Source organism: Trachurus trachurus, assembly GCF_905171665.1.
Source record: "Trachurus trachurus genome assembly, chromosome: 21".
Taxonomy (NCBI): Eukaryota; Metazoa; Chordata; class Actinopteri; order Carangiformes; family Carangidae; genus Trachurus; species Trachurus trachurus.
This window is the reverse complement of record NC_139899.1, coordinates 17,106,600-17,132,823: the sequence shown is the minus strand read 5'-3', so window position 1 is coordinate 17,132,823 and position 26,224 is coordinate 17,106,600. Positions and strand designations below refer to the sequence as shown.

The window sequence follows — 26,224 nt, the reverse complement described above, 5'->3', positions numbered from 1 at the left end:
GGTGTAGAACTAAATAAAAACTGGATACAACAGTTTCCCTGTGGGGGTCAGCAGTGCGATGTCCTTCCCTTTCATTCATTCAAGCTGCTTAGAAAAGAAGTTCAAACTACATCTTGAAAAAAAGAACAAACTGTCAGTTTACTTGTATTTCAGTTATATTATTGCAAATAATATATTGCAAGTTACATATGAGCAAATAATACCAGTAAATCTCACAAAATTGAGTTTATTGAAAAGTATGGCCTGTCTGTTCACTGGTCTTACTTTTTTTTTTTTAAACTTAGTTGTTTTTATATGCAGTTCTGCTCAAGTCATGATTATTGTTCCTCATTCTAAAATAAGATTTACCCATAATGATTAATTCATCACTCTGTGAAACCACAGAGCAACGCCCTTGGCTTTATGTTGCACGTACCACTTAATGATCAAGTGTGTGGTGTGCGGTGGACTGCATGACAAATGCATTTCCTGGATGTATGCACACTGGTCAGAATAAAAGAGAGGGAATCTGTAAAATGTGTGCTTGTGTCCTCTTCAGCTGTTGTTAATTAGCCTAGATAATTTACCACCGAACCTGGGGAGACAGAGCCTTCTCCATTGCTTGTTTATGTGTTTTATACTGTTTTTGAATTTTATTTTATTCTTTCTTTGCTCTATAGGCTAAGTGTAAAGTGTATTAAGCATTTGTAAAAGCACTTGCAAATAAAATGCATTATTATTATTATTTAGCCTACTCTTAAATGTAAAAACATGAAGTAGCCTAGGCTACGAAAGTGGTCTTCAGTTGCTTGAGTAAATCTACTTAGTTTCTCTCCACCACTGCTTAATATGAAAGGCAGCCTTTTTTATAGGTCTGTACATTAGACCACATGTGTGAGGCACCTGTATATAGAATGGGGATTGGTCCAAAGCGTTTATTTTGATGGACGTCAAAATAGACGTCTTGGACCAATCCGCGCTCCATGCCTGGTTAACGCCCTCCCTCCCATGACGTGTGTTGGTTTACGAATGACGACATGTGCATGGTCCGCTCTGATTGGCTCTCCAGAAAATGAAAATTGACATTAACCAAGATGGCGCCGGGCGACAGAGAAAAGTGATGAGAGAATAGACCAACAAGCGATAGAACTAATACAACAGTGCGTGTTTATTTACCCCCCGTGCGACTATTTTGGACCAAACATCTACCGTACCATCGGGGAACTGCCAACCAACTGCTGAGAGACTACACCGGAAATATAATTATTCAGCTCAACTGTTTGCTAACTAGCTGCTAAAGTAGCTAGCCTCGCTAACGGTAGCTAACTGCGGAAGGCGAGTGTGTGTGAGGGCAGGGAGCTCGAAGTGCGAGCCGACAAGTCGAGCTAATTTCTTTTATTTACAACCGAGCGACATCTCCGTTTGATACTTCAACAGGCTTGCTGTGCGGACCAGGTCATCCCCAACCAGCGGTGTTTGAAGGAAACTAGCGGTAGACCTTCAGCAACCAGAAGAAAAAAAGAAAGACGACTAAAGGCGTCATCTTTGCCGATCTGACGCCATGGCTCACTCTCCTATTCAGAGTGGACTGTCGGGGCTTCAGGTAAATGTTTTGTTTTTTTGTAACATTAAAGCTTGATTTGAAGAGACAAGTTCGTTTTTGTTCAGAGCTACCCGACATTTTAATTCTCGTTTCCTCTCGCCTTGAGCTCGGAAGTTGCAAGTATCTGCCCCTGAATAACTTTACCTCACGATACAGGAACAACAACAGTACGACGTTCACCGCTATTATGAACCATTGCTTTTCTGTGATAAATTCACTTGTATGCATAAGTTTAGACTGACAGTAAATGAGCTGATGTATCTAACAGGGCTGTGTGTTTCTTATTCGCCTGCCTATTATAAAATCTAACAATACCGAGTGACGTACGGGCTGTCAAATCATAAAGGTACTCTTTATATTGATGACCTCTCATCCATCCATGCACCCATAACAGACTAAAAATACCCATGCACAGGTTTCTATAGCACAAGCTGATGTATCCACGTTGCTGTGTGATTACCAATGCAAAACACAGACACTCAATTTAATTTATTGTCCTCTTCAAGAGAGGGGGGAAACATCTAATATCTTATATTTTAGCTTAAACATTTTAATTTTCTATGATCAACGAGTCCATGCCTTAACTTCTTGCTTAATCTCTTATCATTGCCAACTAATGCCCTACATTGATTGTGTTTACTTCCTGCAATGGGTGAGATATCAGGTCATGAACCCTGTTTATGAAATGTAATATAATACACGTATCCTTCCTATATAACATACAGGTCCGATTAGGGTTACAGCTAGACCTAATTGTTTCATTGATAATTAATTTGGTAATTTCTTGTCTGTTAGTCAATGTATTTCAAGCATTTAAGAGTTTTAGACATTAGTTCAAAAAGGTTAATGGGTTGCCAATGGTACAGAAGTTGTGTTGAAATGGTTCCTAATTGTTATTATTAATTTATATGTGTATTTTCTGTTTTATTATAGCTTTATTTTTGGATTCTCTTATTTCCTCTGTTGAACCTTTAACTGTAGGCGGCGACTACACCAACAGTCCATATAAGACAACATCCCCAGGTGACTTAGCCAAGAGAAATGTTATTACTTGGTTATTGTAGCACATAGTAACACTATTTATCTTAGATTCTGAATATGTCGTTAACCCATGAACAGACCAGGTTCAGGTTTTAGAGGGGAAATGGCAGATCTGAAGCCACAGGTTACCAACCAGAGGGATGTTCCTAGTTGGAGAACTGGCAGTGAGCCTTCAACCCCGAGGGTGTGGTGCATGGATGACAGTAGACTACACAGTTGTGTGGTGCAGATGGGAGAGCATCAAACACATGCTTTTAGAGCGAGGTTCAGGGAGCTTTAGTTGTCGCAGTAAACCTGCTGACTGTGTATATGGCAAGTACATTCCCATCATGTGTAGTCTGTGGTCACAGTGCCCCTGTTGTTTTTCCCATTGTTTTTACAGAGGTCAGCCTCTACATCATAATTTTCACCTGGATGACTGACCACACCAGTGTTATGATAGTATTTTGGTTGTGTTGTTTCTACTCTGCTTTATTCTGCACCGCTCTGCCTCTTTGTCTTTGATGTAAAGTCCCTTTGCTATCAAATTCAGCAGCCCCCTCTTTGCCAGTTTTTCAGAGTGCAAAAGCTCAGCTCCCCTTCCATATTGGGTTGACCACCGTGCATTAGCACTTTTATAGGAAACTATTCTCTGGAGGGACTCTAAAGCAATATACTGTGAGAGCCAACAGATCATCCTCTTAGTGCAGGGTTACCTGGTAAATAAAGCATCAGGCTTAATTGCTTCAGTTCTCCACTTTTAAAGGTACTTCAAAAAATACAATTTGTTGCATTATATTATTTCTGATCACGCTCTGTAATAGAAATGCAACTGTTACAGTATGGACTTATTTTTGTACTGCTCTGCAAAATATGTCACTGCAAACACTGTTGGGACAGTTAAGGTGAAAGATTGCAGTCCATGAAGGGAAATTGAAGTAGCTAACTTGAAGACCATTACTCCTCCTCTGCTGCTCCTTGGGGACACAAGCCATTTAGTTCAGTCAATCAGTCAGGGTGTAGTCCTTGAGTCTCTTTTTAGCCTTTATGGGAAAGGTCATTAAGCCTTAGTTATGTCTACATTACACTATCTCATGATTTAAGTGTTAAGTCAAAGGCAGTTTAGTCTGACAGGGTTTGGGACTGCACCATATGAAATGAACTTGTTCCTTTATGTGTGGAGTTAGTATACGATTTGTTGGCCAGGATTTCTCTGCAGCACTGCCACCTTTCTGGTGCTTATAATGCTCAGCAGTGTGACACATTTACCTTCATCCAAAAGTTGGAGCACCGTGTGTGTGTGTGTGTGTGTGTGTGTGTGTGTGTGTGTGTGTGTGTGTGTGTGTGTGTGTGTGTGTGTGTGTGTGTGTGTGTGTGTGTGTGTGTGTGTGTGTGTGTGTGTGTGTGTGTGTGTGTGTGTGTGTGTGCAAAGGAACTGATTAAATGATCGGTTTTATCTTTTAAGTAATGTCATTTTTCAAACCACTCCTTGTTATTATAACAGACAAGATGATCAGTAGGATATTTATAAACTTTTTTACTAACATACTTCATTGTGTAAGTGTGAAGCATGAGATGGCTCAACCAGAAATTTCAACAAGCAGTTGCAGTTTTGATTTTAATCTCCATATTTACATTTTCTTTTTGTCTATGCTGGATTGAAGAGAGCTTGTTTCTATCCTGGTACCTGTCCAAACACACTCTTCTCAACAGACATTATGAAACTTTGAGGGAAACCATTAAAATGTGAATGTTTTCCATTGGTTTTTCATATAAAGATCGGTTTATTAGTCACAGTTAGTGCCATTCAGCCCATGAAAACAGTTGTTTAAAATCTTCTGTGGCTGTGGAGGAGTGGAGACTCAGAAAGTGAATATGAGGTCACAGGGTTTTATCTCAGTTGAGCTTGCAGTCTGTACACTATGTGACACAAAACTTACATTGCGAACTAAGGGAGTGGAGTGTGAAAGACGGTATCACTTACTGGGCAGTGAGGGAGTGGAGCTGAGATAAGGGCTTGACTAATTGAGTAGTCAGTCAACAGAAAATTAACTGGGAGGTAAAACTGATGAATGCAAAGATGCAAACTATTCTCAGCTTTCAGCATCTCAGATGTGACTTTCTTTGAAAGTCTATCGAATATCATAAAGTGTTGTCCTCTTAAAAACTGAAGATCTCACCACTCAGAGAAATTGCAAATGCATTTTATCACTTCTGTTTAAAATGTGGATTAAAGTTTGGATTACAGTGCTGTTTAACTGAAAGAGAAAGTCAGACAGAGTTTCTCTCTCTTACCTGACAGGAGCTCTGCCCAGATATTCTCCTTGTCAAGATGCCTATAATAAATGCATGTTGATAAACAGTATAGTAATTAATTTAATCAACACTCATATTTGTACGTGCCTCCGTAACAACATTAGAATACCTGTTATTTTACCACTATTGCTTTGAAGTAAAGCATTGTTTTCTATATCTATATTTATGTGGCTGAATTGTGGCTGAATTTAGCCCGTCAGGTTCCTGTGCTTCTGCACTATTTCAACACACTCTGTTCTCTTTCTCCATCCATCTCTGTCACACAGAATTTCCGAGCTGACCCGGAGGAGTTCTTCACCAAGCTGGAGAGGATAGGAAAAGGCTCTTTTGGGGAAGTTTTTAAAGGCATCGACAATCGGACTCAGAAAGTTGTGGCTATTAAAATTATCGATCTGGAGGAAGCGGAGGATGAAATAGAGGACATTCAACAGGAAATCACAGTTCTCAGCCAGTGTGACAGTCCATTTATCACCAAGTATTTTGGATCCTATCTCAAGGTAAGCTTGAACCCCTTAACGCAGTGTGGTAAATTTGTGAATAGCGTGTGCATGAATACATATGCAAGTAGTGTGTTCCTGCAAACACGTGCATTGAGAGCAATGTAGGTCACTAAATAATGCATATGGGCAATGGAACAAGTATTGCCTGTGTAATATGGCACAGATTGCCATAGAACAACCAGAAGTGGGTTAACGTTGAAGTCGTACGCACCTCTTGGGCTGTTCATGTTTGGACATTGTCATTGGTTTGTTTCTTTGGCACTGTGTTTGGATTTAAATGAAATGTTTTTAATAATATCAGGGTGTTCTCATGCATATAGATGTAAGATGTTACAGCCTCTTTTATGCATAGAATAATGTAACATGAGTGACTATTATAAGGCTAAGGCTAAGGATATTCATCTGCTGTGAAAACTAAAACCTTGTTCAACTTGCTCTGTATATAACTAACACTAAGGTGTTTTGGTCATCTGTAAGAGCTGTATTGACAGCACCACTCAGCAGCAAAACATATTTTGTAACTACAGTAGATTTTCACCCTCCATGTGATGGTGCTTAGAGTGCCTCTCATAGCATTTACTATGGTACTTAGCTGCAGTAAGGAGAGACATGCTGGTCCATTAGCCCAAGTTATGCTGCTGACTGAAAGAGAATTAAGGCTTATTTGTGCTTTGTGTATATACGTATAGCGTATTTGTGTATTAAAAAACTTTAATACACTTTATGTAGGGTTATGTAGGGTCTGTACTAGGTGTTTTTTAAAGTCAGTTTTGTGTTGATTTAGTTACGTTTTTCTTTTTTTTTCTTTTTTCTGGTCAGCAACCATTGATTGTGTTAATAGGAATTTAATTTATTCCAAACAAACTATTCACACTGCTACATGAAATAGATAACATGTCAGTTAAGTGTTAGAACAGTTAGAGGATTTCTACCAGAGAGCGATCGCTTTTCGCTTTACTTACTTTTTACACTGAATACAAAACCTTTACCAGTATAGAAACTAAAATGAATTAGGCTGTAGGTTGAAATTATGGTGATGACAGCTGTTAGAAATCAATGAGAAGTTGGCTATTTCAGTGTGTTCTACTGATCTGTCTTGTAAAGAAAACAGAAAGCAGTAGCTGAAGCAACACCAATGGCTGTTTGTGCACTGGACTGTAGGCAATTAAGATGCTTTTGACACAGTTTGTGTCAAAAGTCATTTTTGTCTGAGACGTAACTCAATCACAGCTCAGCGCACAGCGATGCACATAATTCAAGATTCAGTAAGACTTGCCACCTCCTGAGGATATTGTCATTATTGCTGATGTGCACTGCACATAATTGTTAATGATAAATCATAGAAACAAAGAAAAACTGAGGACTGGAGATTGATATCTTAAGTAGACAAAGTCAAAGATCTGGAGTTGTTGTGACCTGCTGACTGAACCACCATCACAGACTACCGGTATATTTAATTTAATCATATGAATCATATGACAGGAAACAGGTGTTAGTCAAGAATTCAGAGCACAATCTGGTGTTTAGGTCAAGTACACGATTCACCAAAGTCACTCTGTTGATATATGATCACATATTCTGACACTTCTAACCCTATTTCTGATTAGAAATTGAATATATAGTATTGTTTTATAACTCTGTTTTCCTTCAGTGATTTTGTCAGTTTATTAGTTATTGGATTGAATTTCAACAATGAGCAGTAGCAGTCTGTGTTTGCCAGGAAAGATAGGCAACCTGTGAAATGTATAAAAAATGTAATGGGAGTACTAATTGTGGGCGAGTCAGTCAATGAATAGGTAATTATGTCATTTATGTCACAGATCAATGGTTGACTCACTCCTTTTTTATCTTATCTAACAAGTGTCTGTTTCTTGAACAGACTAACACAGCCTGGCCTCTTGCATTTAATAAATAAGGGTTAAACCAAACATTTTAAATACTTCTGCCACTTGTATCCCCACAAAAAGTAAGTTAGTGCCTAGTATAGCTATGAGTCCCCTCCAAAACGATTGAAATAAACTAGGAGTGACAAAAAGAGGTTAACTTTAAGTAATTAATTGAATAGTTTTGACTTTTTACAAATGTAGACAAAGAAGGTGTTCACTTTCACTAATCTGTCGTTACACCTACTGAGTCTGTGAACACCATCAACACTGACTGTTTGATTTGCTTTCAGGGCACAAAGTTATGGATTATTATGGAATATTTGGGAGGAGGATCAGCTCTGGATTTGGTAAGTCTGTATAAAAATATAGTAAATGAGCAGTTTTCTAAGATGGCTATAACATTTGTAGACCTTGATTACTGTCAAAATACAGTGTTGAATCTGTGTTGCCCTTTAAAAAGTCACCTGTTTCCTCTCATTTCTCCTCTCTTCTAGCTGGAACCAGGTGCGCTGGATGAAACACAGATTGCCACGATCCTGAGAGAGATCCTCAAGGGACTTGAGTATCTGCACTCTGAAAAGAAAATCCACAGAGATATCAAAGGTAACATTGGCACACGCCATCACCTTAATCTTAGTACAGGCTTGTAAATGGTTTTATTGCACACTGGCATCAGTGGGGTTTTTTTCTTCTTCTTTTTTGAATAATAAGTCCCACAACTCTATGATTATTTAGGTCATAGCAAAACTGTCTCTTCAGTGGATTGTCTGTAAACAGATGCAAACACAAGTCAGATCACTTAAATCTGACTACCTTTCACCCCCGTGTGTTTCTAAATGATGCAATATTTGATCTGTTTCTCTTTCACAGTATCAAAAATAACCACGGGTTATCTTTTCGCATTCATAATACTGACGCACCATGTGGTGAGCACAGTGCAGATGGGAACTGTATACTGCAATCTTTTTTTAGTTCCTGTAAATGAGTGAACTGATCAGAGTTGTTTTACCACTGTACACCTGGATGTTCAGGATTTTTAGAAACCTGAGCGATCAGTGCTTTACATGACCAAATAATCAAACAGCTCTTTCCAACAGATTTAGGCACAGTTACCGGAAACATTCATTTTACTGGAGTGGTTTCTCTTGCTTTCAGCTGCCAACGTGTTGCTGTCAGAACAAGGCGACGTAAAACTGGCAGACTTCGGAGTGGCCGGCCAGTTGACAGACACACAGATAAAGAGGAACACATTTGTCGGAACACCTTTCTGGATGGCACCTGAAGTTATAAAGCAGTCCGCCTACGATTCAAAGGTCAGAACCTTCCCTGCGTATCCTGTTATCACAGCCAAGTCTAGTGCTGGGAGCTAATTTAATGTGCTGTGTGACAGCAGCATTACGTTAAAGTGTCTTATCAGGCTGACGGCTTCATCACTTTGTGGTCAGCTTGGTTTGAAAAGCTCCATATTAGTTTGCCACATCAGCCGGCCGGGGCTGGACAGAGTGGAGTGATGGGTGAGTGATAGTTGACCTGTGGGCCAGCGCGGCTCCGGCCACACTCAGACAAAAAGGAGCAGCACAATGAGCCCAGTGAATGTGCACACACTCAGCCACAAAGTCAGTGTTACATCCCATTCAGAGCAGCGTATTTAGATGTGTCCAACCTGTTCTGATGCCCTGGGCTCTCTATTTCTGATGTATGAAATCATTTGACAGGCACAATAAGAAAGACTTAATTCTGTTTTAGTGTTGTTCCTTGGTTTGGTTTTGGTTTCAATGAGAAAGGTTTTGTGTGAAATTGCTCCTGAGCGAGCCGTGTCTTTTTGTCTGTGGTGCAGTGCTCTGTCGACTGCTGTGTGCTTGTTTTTGGCACGCAGCTTTCAAATATAGGTTTTCTCGATCAGAAATTACCATGTGCGTATTTTTGAAGAACCACAAAACGAGTCTGTGGCTTGTCAACACACCCACTGTGTCATTGTCTTCAGCCTGTGCTTCCTGAGATACACTCATCAGCCATTTTAAAATGTCATGTCTCAGCATTGCATCATTTCAATGTCTTTTTCTTTATTTTTCTTCACGTCTTATTTATTCTCATTTCTCTGTTTTTACAGGCAGACATCTGGTCATTAGGAATAACAGCAATAGAGATGGCAAAAGGAGAACCACCCCACTCTGAGCTTCATCCTATGAAGGTTTTATTCCTCATCCCAAAGAACAACCCCCCAACACTTGAAGGAAACTACAGTAAACCACTTAAAGAATTTGTTGAAGCCTGTTTAAATAAGGAACCCAGTTTTGTAAGTTTAAAGGAAGCACTATAAGTAATAAACTGCACTGTACGCAACGGAAGAAAACTGTGATTTTAATGGGGATGTTTGTGTTGTGTGTTTTCCTTAGAGGCCAACTGCCAAAGAGCTGTTAAAACACAAGTACATTGTAAGGCACGCCAAAAAGACGTCTTATCTGGCTGAGCTGATCGACCGATACAAGAGGTGGAAATCGGAGCAGTCTCGGGACGAAGGCAGCTCCGATGAATCTGATGAGTAAGTCGCCTGCAACATCATCATGCAGTTCAGTGAGAGTCAAGACAAGGCAAATTCACATCCTGAAGGGAAAATCTCGCAGCTCTGCACATTGATGAAATTCCTAAAATCCCATGTCACCGCAGGGAGCCAGATGACCAAGCGTCTGGAGGGAATGACGCCGGCAACGATGCCTGGATTTTCAACACCATCAGGGAGAAGGACCTGAAAAAGTTTCAGAATGGGGCAGCCCAGCCTGCTGAGCTTGAATGGAACCAGGTAAGAGGAAGTATAGAGATAGTAGTTGAGCATCTCTTGTTGAAAAAGGCCAGTTTTTATGTCGGAGGGTCACCCAGATTTCCATTTTCCCCTTTAAATCATCTTTTTTTTCACAGGTGCAAGAAAGTCCAAAGAGGCCTTTGTCACAAAGCTTATCATCAATCTTTTCTCCATTGTTCTCTGAGGTAATACCATTCCTATGTTTACCCAAATGTTAGAAAATCCTCATTGCTTAATGGATAATTTAAAACAAAACAAGTGAAGTAAATGTGTTGTAATTTACTTAGAATTAAATCTGTTGCGTCTTTGTCAGAGAATACTCTTCTAATATAATGTTTAGGCCGACCATTGCATTACAATGTTGTCTAAAAGCTGTCATGGTTACAGCTAAAAGAAAAGGGCGAGACAAGTAATGGAAAGCCAGAAGTTGCAGAGCAGCTACGGGAGGCCATTTTCCTGGCAGAAGAAACACACCCAGGCATATGTGATTCCCTGGTGGCTGAACTAGTGCAGAGACTACAGAGGTAATTCAAGTTCATATTTTCATACCCCACCCTTTTTATTATTATTATTTATTTTTTTTACATGAAATTGTTAAATAATTACCAAAAATGGTTTACCAATTGAAATAAGTTGTCCAGACAGATAGGGGAAGTGTGAACTCACAGACTTTTAAAAAGCTGTGTTGATGAATGTATTGGTGTAGTCACACATAGACTGCTGCAGCAGAATAAGGTTGTGTTTTATAGACAGTGACATTTGACAGTGTGTTGGTCCACAGTGAAAGTCAGAGGATCACCAAAGTGATTGCAGTTCATCCTGAAGAGACACCTGTCTGACCCAGATTTCATGGTTATCATTCAGTGACTGTTGAGACATTTTATTGTAGAGCCACAAATGTGAATTTTATGGTGGTGCTGGTGGAAACGTCAGAGCATTACTGAAGTCAGTAGTGCAATCAAATCGCCCTGTAGGTTTAGAGATACTTCAGTTTGGACCAAAGTGGCGGTAGCGTCACCAGGGAGGTTAAAAGGTGTTACAGAGGATAAACTGCTAATAATGGTGGTTCCACGACTTTTAATTCAGCTGTACCGGCTGGTCAAACTTTCGGCTTCTCCAACACTGTATTAACAGCTCATACCCACAAACCCAGATGTTTCTATGCTCAGACTGATGAGGTTTTAATTGGGTTTGGTCATGTAGACCTGAGCCAGACAAACTGTGTCTGTGAAGTTCTTAAATGGGCCCTGCACAGAAGGTAAACATCCTGCCTCCCTCAGGAGAAGCTTAATATGTTTTGCCCCAGTAACAGCCAGGATAGGAAACGTGAAGTGTCCATTCTCCTTCCAGTTTTAGTGTCACAGTCACAGACATGTCTAGTTAGTGCTGTTTTAACCTGCACAAGCCTGTCCAGTCAGTAAATATTTACCATCTTTTCTCTGTTTGTCAGATTTTCTGTGCCACAGGCAGCTACCGCTCAGTGAGAGGAGCCACATCCACATCTGCTCTAATTTTCCACCCTGGTGGCAGCAGTCAGATCTTTCCCTCTGACCTCCCCGAGCCAAGATGAAGTCTCCCAGGAAAGGTCTCCATCACTCATTTGCTTGAAGCAAATCCTGGCCTATTTTATGTCTTGTTTATACGCTAGTGCACCACCAGAGGCTCCTATTCAGGACAGTCAGTGACCAGCCAGTCGACTACCGCCACGACTGCCACCTGCTGTAAGATGTTCCTTCTCAATACCTCCCTCACAGTGGTTTTATTTCAAGGGTTGGTGTTCGCTTTCTTCTCTGCGAGGACTCTTTGAGTTTTTTTTTTTGGTTTGGGTGAGTTTGTGGCTTTTTCACAAAGGTTTGCGCTCGGCATCCTTTCAGAGAAAGTTTTCCTTGCTTAATTAATCATGTGCATGTGTGTGTGGCTGTGCGAGATATCCTGTGAAATGTGAGGTGAAGAGTGACGAGTGGGTTGAAGCATCTATTGAAAACTCAGGTATCCTGCTTAAAGTGGATGTGGGTCCTCTGGGAGATGGAGAGAGCTCTGTAGGGTGGTTGTACAGACTTGTAAATAAGCTAATTTTTACAGATTCATGAAAAAATAATGGAGCGTTTATAATGGAACCACTGTGTACAAATGGCCAAATGCAAACTGTAGATAATGGTTGTGAGGTAAATATTTTGAGAGACTAAAATGGCCATAAATGAGATTGCCTTGCCTTTGTACTTGTTCTTTTGTGTATTGATCTTTGATTTTTCTAGTTGTAAAACTCTTTTTTTTTTTTTTAAGTACTCATCCAGCGAATGAAAATGGCTGCCCTCTATCACGGTTTACTATTGATTTATTATATATTTCTTAATTCTCTTTAACTTTTTGGTTTCACATTCTATGCTATGGATGTAATAATGTTGGAGAATGTAAAAAAAAAAGAGAAAAGAGAAACAGCGGCTGGATCATTCAAGCCCCGACCAGTTGTGAACACTGGATGCTCTGTTTGCAGCCCTGACTCCACGAGGCCTCGAGTTGTGTCGGATTGTTGGACTTTGCCTCATTCCCCCGCCCTCTTTTTTTTTTTTTTTTTTCTTCCTTCCTGTGCGTGTTTGAATGATCAGATAAACTGAGGTTTCGTCCATTCATTCCATTAACAGGGCAGTGCCATCATCTAGTTTATAAATTGGCAGACTCTGTTAGTCTTCCTAGGAGCTGCAGTGGTATATCTCCTCAGCGTATCTACAGCTTTAATTGCACTTCGAGTATAAATGCCTTTTACTATAAACAAAGTAGCCATAAAACAGTAGCACGAGACTTACAGTGTTTTGCAGGTATGCTCCATTATTATTGAGGATGAAAAGGTCCAGCTCAAGTCTCATAGCTTGGACTCTGGAGTTGGTCATGCAGTGTAAGACTCGCCTGGCTGTAACTTTCCATTTGGACTTGTGAGAGGTTTTTCAGTTGTACAGTAAATGGATATAGACATAGACTTCTCACACAGTAGGTGTACATATTAACATAAAGCCAGGAGGTGTTCGGAGACCAGCTGCACTGCTACTACTGACCGTAGTTTAAAAGGAATGTGCATGATAGTATAAACAGTATAAAGCCTATTGGTCGGCCTGAGCAGTATGCGTTGTAGCATACTTCTACAGGACTGGAGGAATGTTAATTCCTGCACACAGCTGAAGCAGCCTTAGAGTATTTGTGATGAATGGGATGAATAGTATCAGCTTTAAAATATTAGATCAAAAATGTATTTGTTATGATCCCCCCCTGTCGTTTATTTTTTATTTTTTTTTAACTTTGGCATTAAAATGCAAATAAATCAATACTTCAAAAGGCAAATGAGAAAAGATCAAAACATTTCTTTTTCATTCTTTCCCTGAAAAATGTGTGCATAAACAAATTGACTCATTGTACTTCTCAGAAGAGAGATAAATCTTATGGGGTCTGATGATATATTCTTTTTGGCACAGGACAAGTTAAAGGAGCAGTTTGACATTTTGGAAGAGAATCAATTCACTTTATAGCCGAGAGTCAGATGAGAACATTCATACAAAGTGGGAGATATCGTATCTGCCAGGAATTCTGGATGTCTCTGAATTGGCATTTCAAGTTAAAAGCTGAATTGGATGTTTTTTTCCTCCCCAGCTTCTCCTGATTATTAGTTAGTAGTTTCTTACCTGGGACTAGAAATGTCTGCTGGCCCATGCTGAAGGCTCAGGCACTAGAAATAGGTGCTGGTTGTAGGACAGAGCCAGGCTAACTGTTCCAACCTGTCTCCAGTGTTCTTGCTAAGTGAAGCTAACTGGCTGCTGGCGGTCGCTTTATGTTTACCAGAGGAGAGGAGAGTGGTGTCAGTTTTCTCTTTTAACTCTCAGCTAAAAACAAAAGTGAAAAGTGAACAAAATGTCAAACTGTTCTGAATTTTATCATTTTAACAGACCAAATCTTACCAGTTTGTCGTCAAGTACCTTTTGAATTTCTCTTTCCTGCCTCCTGATTGTGGTGGAATACACAGCTGAATGAGTAAAGGTCAAATAAGCAGACTAAATCAAGAAAAGGTACCAGTCTCAATCATTTCAATATTCAGTTTTCTTTTTGTTTTTATGCTTTACTGTGAAAAATGACTCTTCTCTTGCTCTTCATTCAAATCTCTCTTGTGAAATGTGCCATGTTAGGCCTCCACACCAAACTGAGACACAGTCAATACAATTTGCACCTTGTACATGGTCTAATATGACTATATTTTCCTGTGTTGCACTTTGCTTTGTAAAAAATGTTTTTTCTTCTTCTTCTTTTTTTTTTAAATGGTACTAAACAAGGCTACAATATTACGTTGCAATTCCACCATTTTTATTTTCTTTATTTTACCCCCCCCATGTGTTGTATGGCAATAAAGCAGTGTGATCGCAAGGAGTCATTTCTTAGCACAAGTAGGCATATATTCTATTAAACCTATTTTTATAACCCAGAAGATGTAATAGAGGGAGTAAAGTTTGGTACTGTGATGTGTTCAAGTTTCAGTAAACACTGGATGGCAATCACTTAAAATGTACATTTCATTTTGTGCGACTTCGCTGACAGTTTATAGTCCAGTATACATGTTTGCTAATTCAGGCCAGTGCTGTTGGATTTATTGGAAGTTGTCAAATGATTAAGGAAAGAATAAAAAATCCATTAGAAATTTGAATTGTTTTGCCTTTATTTGAACAAGTAATTCATTAACATGATCTTATATGAAATTTGCTTGTCTATGACTGTTCAGATCTTGCATACATTAAACTGCAGTGCCTCAATGAAATATAAGTTCTCTTGCTGTTGGCAGTACTGTATTGCATTTTTAATTTAGGTTAACAACACAGTAACCCATGATTAGGTTTTGAAATGCACATGTTAATTCAAAAAATGAGATTATGTGTATTAATTCATAACATAATGAGTGATCTTTTCCCAGTGATATTCTGCGCAAATCTTCAAGCACTGCATAAACAAAGCCATGATAGTTGTCAGCTACATCTGTGAAGTGTTGACTCAGAGTTAACTAAAGTAACATGTATTTTAATTCAGTTAACAGGCTGAGAAGTTTTTTGTCAAATATTTTAAAATAAATAAATAACCATAAGTTATTAGTAAAAATAACAATCTTGAAACACACTGAATCCTAATGTTAAGTTACAAGTAATCAGTCATTTTTTATAAGACTTAATCAGTATAATTGGCCACATAACCAGATGGCTAAAAACTTAATTTCAAAAATTGTATTGCTAAAATATATGTAATATAAATATATCTACAGTTGCAATAGTATTTTATTTTTTGCTGTAGAAAATGCCAAATTACCCAGGATGAACTGACAAAAATGTCTAGCCTCAATGTCACATTAGTAAATGTTCTGGAGCTTTTGATTATGTCACATGATCTTCATCAGTTGATCAAGGTTGCTGAAATGTAGAAATTGAGTTTTCTGAGCACTTCAATGATCTCTTCACTGTTGGCTCAGCAGCTGAGGCTCAGTGTTGTAGAGCTGCATATACCAACTGTTCTCGTTATCAATCCCTCTGCTGCACAATTAAATTTAAATTAAATTTAGCCAATAAAATGTCAGAGAAGGAAGAAACGGTGATTAATGAAGTAAATGTTGTCTCTCAACAGATATTCTTGACCTTTAAAAACAGCTGTTTTGGTTGGCAGCAGTTTTATTGCACATCTCAGTCTCAGTCTAGAGGAGACTGGGATTTTTTGATGGGTTGTAGTTTGGATGCCAACAAAATTACTGAGCATATAGTTTAAAAAAAACAAACAAACATTAAACTTTACAAAAACAGAACACATCCAACAATGTCAGCAAATACCTCACAGCAAGTTTTATTTATACATCCAAAAACAAAAGATCAAATTTCTCACGCTATATACAGATATTACATACAGTGTTTGTACACATATTACATAATTTGTACACAAGAAAAATATACATAAAAATGTAAACCTTTGTATACAAAAAATACCTTAGACAAATTAAACAAGGACCAATAACAAAAGGTGACTAGATTAGCTCATCCTATCTTTAAAAACAGTAATACAGTACATTCAATGAGTATAGGAATTTGTCAGCCATCTCTGAATTCAAGCAGTTACATATACCTACGAGCCCTGTTAATTTTTGTTCTACGTGGTTGTTGAGAGTAAACTGGTGCAGCGACTAATCTCATGCTATGTGGATACAGCAGTATTGCCTTGCAAACGTTTTTCTTCCAACCTGACTATGACAAACACTGCAGTCACTGAGAAGCCCAGTCGTCTCTGGTGAAGCTACAGGTTTACACTTCATAATGTGTTTTCTCTTTGGAAGGGAGAGACAGAACTGGGCCTTCTCACAGCTGGAAACGAGGGGTCTGGTGCAGGCTCAGAGCTGGTAATGATGGCAGCTGTTCATTTAATGAGCGTCCGAGCAAAAGAAGAATTTAAAGAAAAAAAAAAAAGAACAACAAAAAAGAGAGAGAGAGAACAGACAGACGTGGGACATGTGAAACACCCTCAGCCTCGTCCGCTCCTGTGCAAATCTGTGTTGAAAACGCAACATATCGAATGTTGATCTGTTTTTCTCCACAAAAGGAAATGAAATGGCGATGCATATATTCCAATGTTTCATACCACCGAGAATTGAGCCAGTGACCGTAGTCTAATAATGTCGATTAAAGGTCACTTGGCTCACGTGATCTCAGACTTCTTCCTGGTGTTTAATAGCTATCAAAAAAATATACTCTTCCATCAGAATATTATCGAAAACAAAATGAAAGCATACGCGGCGTACGAACATTGATCCTTTCCGACTTCGAACGGAACTTACAAGCATTTTGATAGCCATTAAAAACAAGAGACTCATTCTACAAGACACAGGTTCCACTGAATACATCGCAAATAACAATTTCAATCCATTGCTACTCAACAATTCACCAACAAACCCCATGATAGAGACTGCTACTCTATATACCTAATACTCAACAATGTCTGACAGATCTGTCTAATATAATATCTATCAAAAGCCATGGGTTTTTTTTTGTGTGTTTTTTTTTAACTGCTGAATGAGTTCATTAACAGAGTCATCGTTTTTCTAGATCCAAATCCGGGCCGCAGGTTTGCATCATTCCTCTTTAAAATCACTTTTTAACTGAGTAAAACAGACAGTGCTTTACTTCAGATGTGCTCAACACACCAGTTATAGCATCACATTACACCTAGTTAATAAGTAAAGTATTCATTTCCAGTGCCAGTTCACTGCCTTAAACCTTTTCAGGGTAGTGTGGCCTTAACGTCTTATAGTGGGTTTCCATGCAAGTCACTAAAGACCATTGTACATGTGGACCAGAGAGCACCTTTGAGAGTAGACACTTAAAGTCCCTGGATGTCTCCATCATCACCATTACTATAACACTGAAACTCATTTATTAGCCTCGCAAATCCGCTCGGTTTGAGCCGAGAAGTCGGGTTGACCTGATCACCAGTTTCTAGTTCGCTCTGTCGAGTGAAACTGTTGCAGAAAAAACAAGAGTTTACAACAGCTATAGAAGCCAAAGTATATTCCTGATCCAGCCTTGATTCAGCAAGTGAAGCTACATGTGATGAGACCAATAAAATACCTTAAATGCTAGAGTCATGTTAATGTGTTTATTGCTTTAAGAAACTATATTTACCTTCAAGTGTCTACTAGGCCACTCAGAGTCCCACAACCAATGGTGAGGTCAGAGATTTTGACGTCTGAGCAAACAAATAAATGAGCACATATATAGTATACATAATATAAAAACAGCTGTTTAAAAGTATTTTGGTAAATTCATATGACTGTGAAATCTGACTCAGTAAGATTCTATATAATGATAACAGTTAAATAGCTTGAAACATAATGGGTCACAAATATCACAATTTGTACTCTTTTTTCAGGGTGTGACAAAAGCAGTGTATGAAAAAAGGTGGATTTTTTTTTCTTTAAATGCAATGGCCATCTGAGCAAGGCAGGGTACAGTTGATCATTTTAAGACAGGACTTAAACTGGCAAAGCAAACAAAAACCAACCACTGATTGAGGCTTATTATGAATTCTGAGCACTGTGACACAGATAATCTCTGCTAAGGTCCTTCCGCCAATTTTCACCCGTTTATTTCATCACGAAGATCTGAAAGATTTGACTGTTACTCCCTGCTGACGAAACCACAAGGCATCAAACAAGTGGACTCGCACTGACTTAAAATCCCAGCGACCGCCCGACAAACGGAAATAGAGAATATTGAGGAAAATCTGAGGTTGTGCAAATTTCATTCTCAATAGTGCACTATTATCACATTGCACACACGTAGCGGATGAGGAGGGGTGGTCAATCAGAAGCCGGGCGGCTGGATTTTAAGGTGACTGCGAGTCCACAGACCATCATGCAGCCGCTGCAGGCCGCCTGCTCTCATTTACTTTGCGTGAAGGGTGGCGTGGCGCTGTTGGCACTTGCAGCAGTGGCACTAACTATGGAAAAGCCAGCGGGGGGAGCTGTGGAGCTGTGGCTGGGCTGCACGTCTTTCGGGATGCCACTGTGGGAGGCCAATTGATGGCCAAAGGCCGCGCTGAACTGAGGGAGTTGTTGCTTGGGCTGTGCGGAGGTCAGAAGATCATGTGAGGAGGATGGGAGGGAGGATGTGGGCGCCGGCGGGGTTGTTAGACCCGTCAGGCCGCTCTGAGGCATCGCTGAGAGGGCAGCCATGGGCTGCAGCGTCACAGAGTGGGTGGTGGCCGGGGGCGTGGACAGGGAAGTGGATATGAGATGACTTTCTGATCCTATGAGATTGCCGAACTGAGCGGGGTCGGTGATGGGGAGGGGGAGGTTGTTCCATGACGAGCGCGGGGGTCCCGGCACCCCGCTGAGGGGGACTTCCAACAGCAGAGGGGTGTCAGTCTGGAAGGAGCTGGCATGGGGAGAAGATATGTGGTCACTGTACGGGGATGGCACATGCTCGCTGCTGTAGTGGCTCCCTTGGGGAGACGACGTGGGCGCGTCCGACTTGGCCAGGACGTGAGATGAGTGTGTCCGCGAAAACGTTCGCTCTGTTATGGATGTCTGAGTGAGCAGGGAGGTGGTGGAGGGGGCTACCGTAGAAGAGGATGAGGTCAGGCTGGAGCCCGATGTCGGGGGCTGGTTAGCGGGCTGAGATGGCGGCGAGGGGGGGAAGTGTCCCCCAGTGGATTGCAGTATGTTGTCCTCCAGCTCGAGGCTGGTGAAGTTCTCTGTGGGGATGCGGCTGTTGAGCAGATCCCCCATGGTCCCCGGCTGCACCGGACCAGGGAACACGGTCATGGCTCTGTGGTCCACTCCTTCGGATGGGGCCAGGTCTGCCATGGACGTCAGGCACACCAAGGAGTCTGGGTAGGACCCCATGGCCTGCAGGGCACGCACCAGCTCCTCAGCCTCCTCTGTGGTGGGTAGGAGCTCTCCATTCTTACCTACACAAACACGATGGGAATAATGGCGTTATAAAATAACGGCGTTCCTTTTTCCGTAACGAGTAATCAAAAAAGTTGCTGTTTCTGTTACGGACAATAAAATGCGTCGTAAATCGCTGTCACTTGACTCAAGAAGTCCCGTCTCAAAATAACACACCCGTTAAAGTGTATGTTACATACACTTTTTTTTTTTTAAGTTCATGAACTAGTCGGATAAAAGCCGTTTATCTGGAACTAACCAACTCACTCAGTATTCCTCCGCACAGGCAGGTAACGTCACGGACCCTGCCTGTGCAGAGGGATACTGAGTGAGTTGGTTAGTTCCAGATAAACAGGAGGTTAGGGGGGTGAGTCCAAGTAATTTGACATATTTGAGCATTTTATAAAAAAAAAAATAACACAGTGGTTACTTTTCCTGGTAATTAGTTACTTTTATAATGTAGTAATTCAGTTACTAACTTTTTGGGTAAAGTAACTAGTAACTATAACTAATTACTTTTTTAAAGTGACATGCCCAACACTGTTTATCAGTATAAAATGACAGAGTGATGAGACTTTGTTTGTTATTGTTAACATTAAAGTGTTGTGCTGCTCAGGAACTGAATTTGAAAACGAACCTTCAAACAGGTCGAAGTCCTGCAGGTCGTCCGGTAGTCTGGGTAACACATCAGAGAAATCCTCCTGGTTCAGCTCAAGGTCATTTGGAATGTCTGCCATTTCATTGGTGATATCGTCGGGAAGCTCCTCTGTACTTAGGTCTGGAGTCGACGGGCTCCTGCACCAAAGAAGAGATCGTGAAAAAACACTTAAAGATACATTTTCTTCTTGTATTTCTTTTCTTTAACCCCAAAGTGTAGAGACAGCAGGTGTGGCGGCGGCGCACCTGATGCTGGCCTGTGAGGGCATCGCTAGGCTTGTAGAAGGCATTCCCAGGTTCCCCTGCGGCACCGCTGGAGGGATGGGTTTCTGAGGCCTCCGCGGCCCTCTCCTCCTCTTCTTCTTGTGTTTTTTGGTGAGCGCCGGTGGTTTGGTCTTTTTACGTGGCTTTCGCTGTTGCTGCTGCTGGTGCTGCACTCGTCGGTTTCCATCCCCACGCAGGAAGTTATCCTGTGTGGAATAAATACAGGAGCGCTGAATATGAAATCTAACTGTCACAAGGAATAAGGAGAACATCAGAGGAAGTTTCCAACATGTTGGGAAATAGACTTTGTTGCTTAGTTGAGAAGATTAACACCATTCTCACGACTGTGCTGTAAATAAGTCCTATTAGCTTAAAATTCATCGACCAGCATCTGTAAGCAACACCGTAACACTGAACAGAAAAACAATGTGTAAAATAAAATAAAAACTCCAAAGTCCCAGTAACGTCTGCTTGTTTGCTTGGATAACTCAATGCAAAACACAACTTGTTAATGAGTGAGCCTTACAGTTGCTGGCAGACAGATTGTGTTACCATTGGACACAGCCAGGGCCTGTGTTCCCAGTGCTAATGCTAAGCTAAGTTAATCAAGCATATTGTGGATCAATCCCCTCGACTAGTGTCCAGTTCTGTTACGCCAAGAGTTTACATCACCTCCACGTTAAGGGATTTAGTTTACTCTTGGTCTTTTCAATACTAACTGTGTCTTTAAGAAGGTGCAATAGAGACTTTCCTCTCTGCAATGCCTTATAAATTATGTAATGTATGAAAAAATGTCTTGGTAACTTTTAGCAGGCCACCACAAAGAGCAAACTGGTATAGTTAGGCTGCCTTACTGAAAAAAGAGAACAAACCAATAAGAAGGACAGCAAAAATTGGTGTTAAAACAAAAACAAACAAACAAGAAAACATAGGAGCACCTCTGCTGCAGATCCAGGACAGTTTGATTATGTTACTTTGAAAATGAACATATGTTTCTCGAAGAGTTGAACTCGTCTTTGAAAGCACTGAACTCACCATCTTTTTGGCATGCTCTTCACAGAGAGGTGTCTGGTGCGTGATATCAAACACAGGGATAGAGCACTGCTGACCATCTGCAAATTTGGCTGTGCAACTAGCAAAGAGCTGCTGGGAACGATTCAACAGGATGTCTACAGAGAACAGTAAAGGAAATAACACATATACCAGATTGCCCAGAGGGCATTGGATCTTGATGCTCTATCAAGCAGAGATATTGTGCAGCAAAGGTGTAGTATATAAAAAAAAAAACTTGCATATGGTAACTATAATTTGATTAGTTAGTTTGATTAGTACATTTACTTAAATCATTCTAAATTAGATAACAGTGAAGTGGTGCAAAGGATACGCTGAAAACAGTGCTGAGTGAAGGGCAGAGCTCTGTTGTTGCAGGGGAGGCCCTTTGTGCTACCAGTGCAGGTCCCCGTGTCTGTGGTCTGCTGCTTCGCTGGAGCCACACTGTGGATACACACAGGACTGAGCAAACAGCAGCAAAACACAACTTTTAACACAAAAGATCAAGAAGGCAAGATTAGAAAACACCTGTGCAAACTTTGCACGCACAAAAAATAATAGAAGTAACCCAAATCTAGTTTTGGATAGGTGACGGGATATTTAACCAAGCTGGTTTCTACTAATACACAGATTTTCTTATCAATATATTCTTGTATGTCCCACGAAATAAACAAAAATGACTACCTCGAAGGGCTTCGTGAGGCTCCACCAAAGTCCTGGATCAGCTGCCCGGCGCAGTCTGGGTTTTTACTGGCGGCGTGCAACAAGGCTTTACGGAAGGCATAGCGGTATCTCTTTTGGCGGATACTTGCCCTCTCCTGCCTGCACATGTGCTTGTATTTCTCCTGGAGGTACGAGCAGAGCCTAAGTAGCCGTGTCCTCCGAGAGGAACCGCAGTCATCCTCCAACCTATTTGGGGAAACAGTTGAAAGCAGCTGTGACGGAAACTGTCAGGCCCAAGTTCATGCGATTGAGGTGAAATAAACTACAAGGATACCAACCCATTCTGTGGTCTCCAAGAGGTCTGAAAAGGAACAAATCGCTCTGCCTCCTCTTCATCATCATCGTCATCATCATCAGCACTATCTTCTGACCAGTCCAATCCTGAAAGGCAGAACTTGTTACAGCACCTCATCCAGTTCAGCAGCAGTAAGAACAAAACAGTGAGTTTGCAAACTGGTGGTTAAACAGATTTAAAATAAAAGTACCTAGATGTGGAAATAGGTCTCCATGTTCCCGGTGTCTCTTGGCACAGAGCTGCACAAGATGTTGCAACCTGGCCAAACAGCTGGCAGAAGGTGAGAAGGCAGTGGGGCGCATGACAACCACATGCCGCTGATTGTTACTGCCACTGTCCTTGCAACTGAGAGGCAAGTTAGTAGCAGTAAAAGGCATTTTCCTGCTGAGTGACGGCCCAGAAGAAGGTTGCACTGGACTGGGTGCTGCGTTAGCGGGCATCCCTGGAGGCAGAAAGTTGACCGTCTGAGGTGGTGGTGGATTGCATAATAAACCCTGCTGCTGTCCTGGGAAGATGAAGGAAGTCACGCTGGAGTGCTGGGGCGGCTGGAGAAGACCTGACGGCTGCCGAGGGAGATGAGTGTTGAGCGGCGAGGAGGGGTGGACACGGGCGACAGGGGAAGGACTAAAGTGCTCAGGAGGCGGCTGGAAGAGGTCCGTGTCGTGGCAGAGTTTCTGGTTGAGCACCAGCCGACTCTGTAATTTCTTCTTGATGGCGTTGGCCTTCCGAGGCGTACCCACCTCCTCCCCGTCCGTGTCGTCCTCATAAAAGGCAAAAGGGTCCAGGAGCTCCCCGTCGGGGAGGGGTAACAGGCGTGTACAGGGGGGAGATGGCGGTTCATCTAGGCCATTGGGAGCTTTCAGAGCTAATGAGGGCACAGTTATGTTGAGTGCCACTGACTCCAGGTGAGCCCGTGGGCGCATTTCCTCCAAAGCATCATGTTTCTTTTTCCGCTCCTTCTTGGGGATAAAGCCGAGGACCTGCAGGTGACTGTTGCAGTACCTAGAAAAGCAAGAGCACATTCTCACCACATTGTGCCTACTTATAACACATGCACAGAGGAATCTGCCACACATGCACACAATCATCATCATACACACCTGCGGTCCTCTGACTTGGGAATGGGGTTGGTACATCGCTGGCTGTTGTACTTAGCCACATATTCACATTGCTTGAAGGGGGCCGTCTTGTCCTCCAGAACGTGCCGGATACAAAAAGCATAGCCATTTAGTCTGCGCTGCTTGCAGAGCTTTGGGCTGTACGAGCACAACGGCTTATTGTCCACCTCTGAGAAGTGTATGTGTTTGCCTTCATACATCACGTGACTCTTGTCCTTGACAACATCAGCTGATGGGATAAAGTCAGGGAAAACCAAGAATTACATCATTCACACTTCATACTACAGAGGAATCCACGCATACACACACAGCACAGCACAGGGCTAAGAGGAAGGGAAGTCTTCACCCCAACAGGTGACAGCTAATATAGCTAATTAGCAAAAACACATACACATACTAATAACGAAGTATTAGGCTACTTACTGCATAAATATTTTTAAAGTCTGGTCAAAACTAAATGACATTCCAATATGTGTGACTAACTTCATCATTGCTATTATATGAGGGGGATGCTGTGGATGACATACATTTAAATACTTGTTTGAAAACATTACAATCTACACAGTAACTACCAATGAATATTAACATTTGTTTACACACCTTATCGTTTTAGGTGTCTGAATCCATCATTGAGGAAAACAGCTGGTAAACAGACAGCATGTGATTTTATTCCACATACTATTCAATTATCCTTTCAACTAGCAATTACAAGATAATGTGACGTGGTAAAAGAGTATATTGCATGACCTCAACAAAGTTACAAACTAGAAGTCACTTGCTCGTGTGAAGGCATCAGTGCAGGACTGGTCGGACAGTAACTCCGTTTAAAACAACAACAACAACAACTAAAAAACCTTCCTCGTCTGAACAAATCTTCAAGCTTCATTATGGACAAGCATTCAAACAGACGGCTACTTATACATCAAAAGATACTGTAATAAGAATAGCATGTGTAGCCTTAGCTGCCCAGCTGCAGCAGTAGCTTAGCTGATGTCTTCAACTTTAATTCTGTGTTTTTAGTTAGCCTGACAAAACTACGGCTCTGACAGCTGAGGTGCATGTTGGAAACACAAAGACGGGTTATCCAAGAGTCATTTACACCAGCCTGGCCAAGCTAAGTTAACAACTTTAGTTAAATACGAAGAACCGGACAGACAGCAAACACAGACTGAGCCATCGTTAACTACTAGTTGAATCCAGGGAGCTAGCTTTCCAGCATTAGCTTGGAACCGACAGACAGATGTTTAACTTAATTATATGAACCCAAAAACGCATCTGCGTTTAACATAAACATACATCTTAAATTATAGCAAACAACTATACCATCCTTGAGGTACAAATGCTACACAATCGAAACAGACCAGTCACGAAAAGTCAAATTTGCTGGTTAGCTGAAACGCTATCAAAGCTAAAAACACAAATTAGTAGGCGGTAGCTAACCAGGAAACGGAAACATAAGCAAACGGTAACACTATAAAGGTCTATTTTCAGTTTAGTTTTATTTAGAAAAAAAAGTGAGCGTTGTCATAATATTCAAGAAAAAACGATCGGCCCTATTCGTGGGATTTTAATGTGTAGAAACATAAAACATTTCACGCAAAATACTTCCAAACAAAGGGTCTACATACGAGGCTTAAGGCCTGTCATCGAAGGCCTCTGTAATAATCGATAGGAAATATAGCCACTTTATGTACCATTAGACCGCTGCAAGAGTCAAAACTGGCAATATTGTGAAACTCCACATAACCTCTACAGGCACTGCGTCATTTAGTCTGACCACAGGACACAAAATAAGCAACTCATAAATGAGAGGCCTCTTAGCTCCGATAGCACAGCGGCCTCGAGTAGAACGCTTGACCGACTGAAGCCTCTGCGAAACAGTACACTCAGAAATCGAGACCGAGGCTGTATACGATTTCGCTTACCTTGAATTGGTATGGGCTGTGTAAGGTATTCGCTCCGGGTAGACGGCCGAAATGTCTATTAGAATCAGCTAGGCTATTTGTGCATCGATAGTCGAGATAGGATAGTAACAGTGATCTTCATCGAGCTCGATATATCTTGAAATAAGGATGCATGTAAATATAGGCTATCCTGAGCAAATTACAAGCAGTAGGTTGGCTGCTGAGGATTTTTGTTGAATCCACAGCAGACTCCTCACAGCACCACTACAGGCACTGCGGGGACATGACAACAATCCGCTCAACAACAACAACCTCTCCTACCATATTGGAAATTCAACTTTGTTAAAAGCCCCTACAGAGTACAAGTGTCATTTTTAATCGCGTTAAGAAAGAAATGCAGTTTGTGAGCAGGACTGCGCCGTCGTGTTTCACATTTAAAACAGCTGGTTAAAAACATATTGACTTTAAGGTCCAGTCCAGTCAAGTGTTGCAGTGAGAAATCCACCTGGACCGCGGCTACCATCCTCCATATGAATCACTTATCAGCCCTGCTGCCACACTGTTGCCGGCTGTTCACTGATGATGGACCATGTGCCAATCAGATACCGGGGAGTGGAAAAGTTGAGTCGGTGTAATATTAAATAAAAAGTGCCATTCA

At 41.2% G+C, this 26,224-nt stretch overlaps 2 protein-coding genes across 4 annotated transcripts; one reads left to right on the top strand and one right to left on the bottom strand.

Moving 5' to 3' along the window:
* The first annotated feature begins 1,087 nt into the window (after positions 1-1,087).
* On the top strand, positions 1,088-14,704 carry stk24a (serine/threonine kinase 24a). Its single transcript, XM_083996817.1, has 12 exons — positions 1,088-1,297; positions 1,417-1,582; positions 5,185-5,415; positions 7,595-7,651; positions 7,799-7,907; positions 8,460-8,617; positions 9,415-9,600; positions 9,701-9,846; positions 9,972-10,104; positions 10,221-10,289; positions 10,492-10,628; positions 11,555-14,704. The coding sequence occupies exons 2-12, from the start codon at positions 1,541-1,543 to the stop codon at positions 11,586-11,588; spliced, it is 1,302 nt and encodes a 433-aa protein (XP_083852943.1). The 5' UTR covers positions 1,088-1,297; positions 1,417-1,540; the 3' UTR covers positions 11,589-14,704.
* Positions 14,705-15,942: 1,238 nt separating this feature from the next.
* ino80da (INO80 complex subunit Da) lies at positions 15,943-26,076 on the bottom strand. 3 transcript variants are annotated; one of them, XM_083997332.1, is made up of 10 exons: positions 25,588-26,076; positions 23,645-23,891; positions 22,735-23,546; positions 22,528-22,630; positions 22,211-22,435; positions 21,861-21,988; positions 21,512-21,645; positions 20,459-20,682; positions 20,193-20,350; positions 15,943-19,575 (listed from the first exon to the last, which is right to left on the bottom strand). In XM_083997332.1, the coding sequence occupies exons 2-10, from the start codon at positions 23,860-23,862 to the stop codon at positions 18,545-18,547; spliced, it is 3,033 nt and encodes a 1,010-aa protein (XP_083853458.1). In that variant the 5' UTR covers positions 23,863-23,891; positions 25,588-26,076; the 3' UTR covers positions 15,943-18,544. The 3 variants fall into 3 exon arrangements, with proteins under 3 accessions (XP_083853458.1, XP_083853460.1, XP_083853459.1); XM_083997334.1 differs by having other exon boundaries at positions 21,861-21,970; XM_083997333.1 differs by lacking the exon at positions 25,588-26,076 and adding an exon at positions 24,263-24,450.
* Between the last annotated feature and the right edge of the window lie 148 nt (positions 26,077-26,224).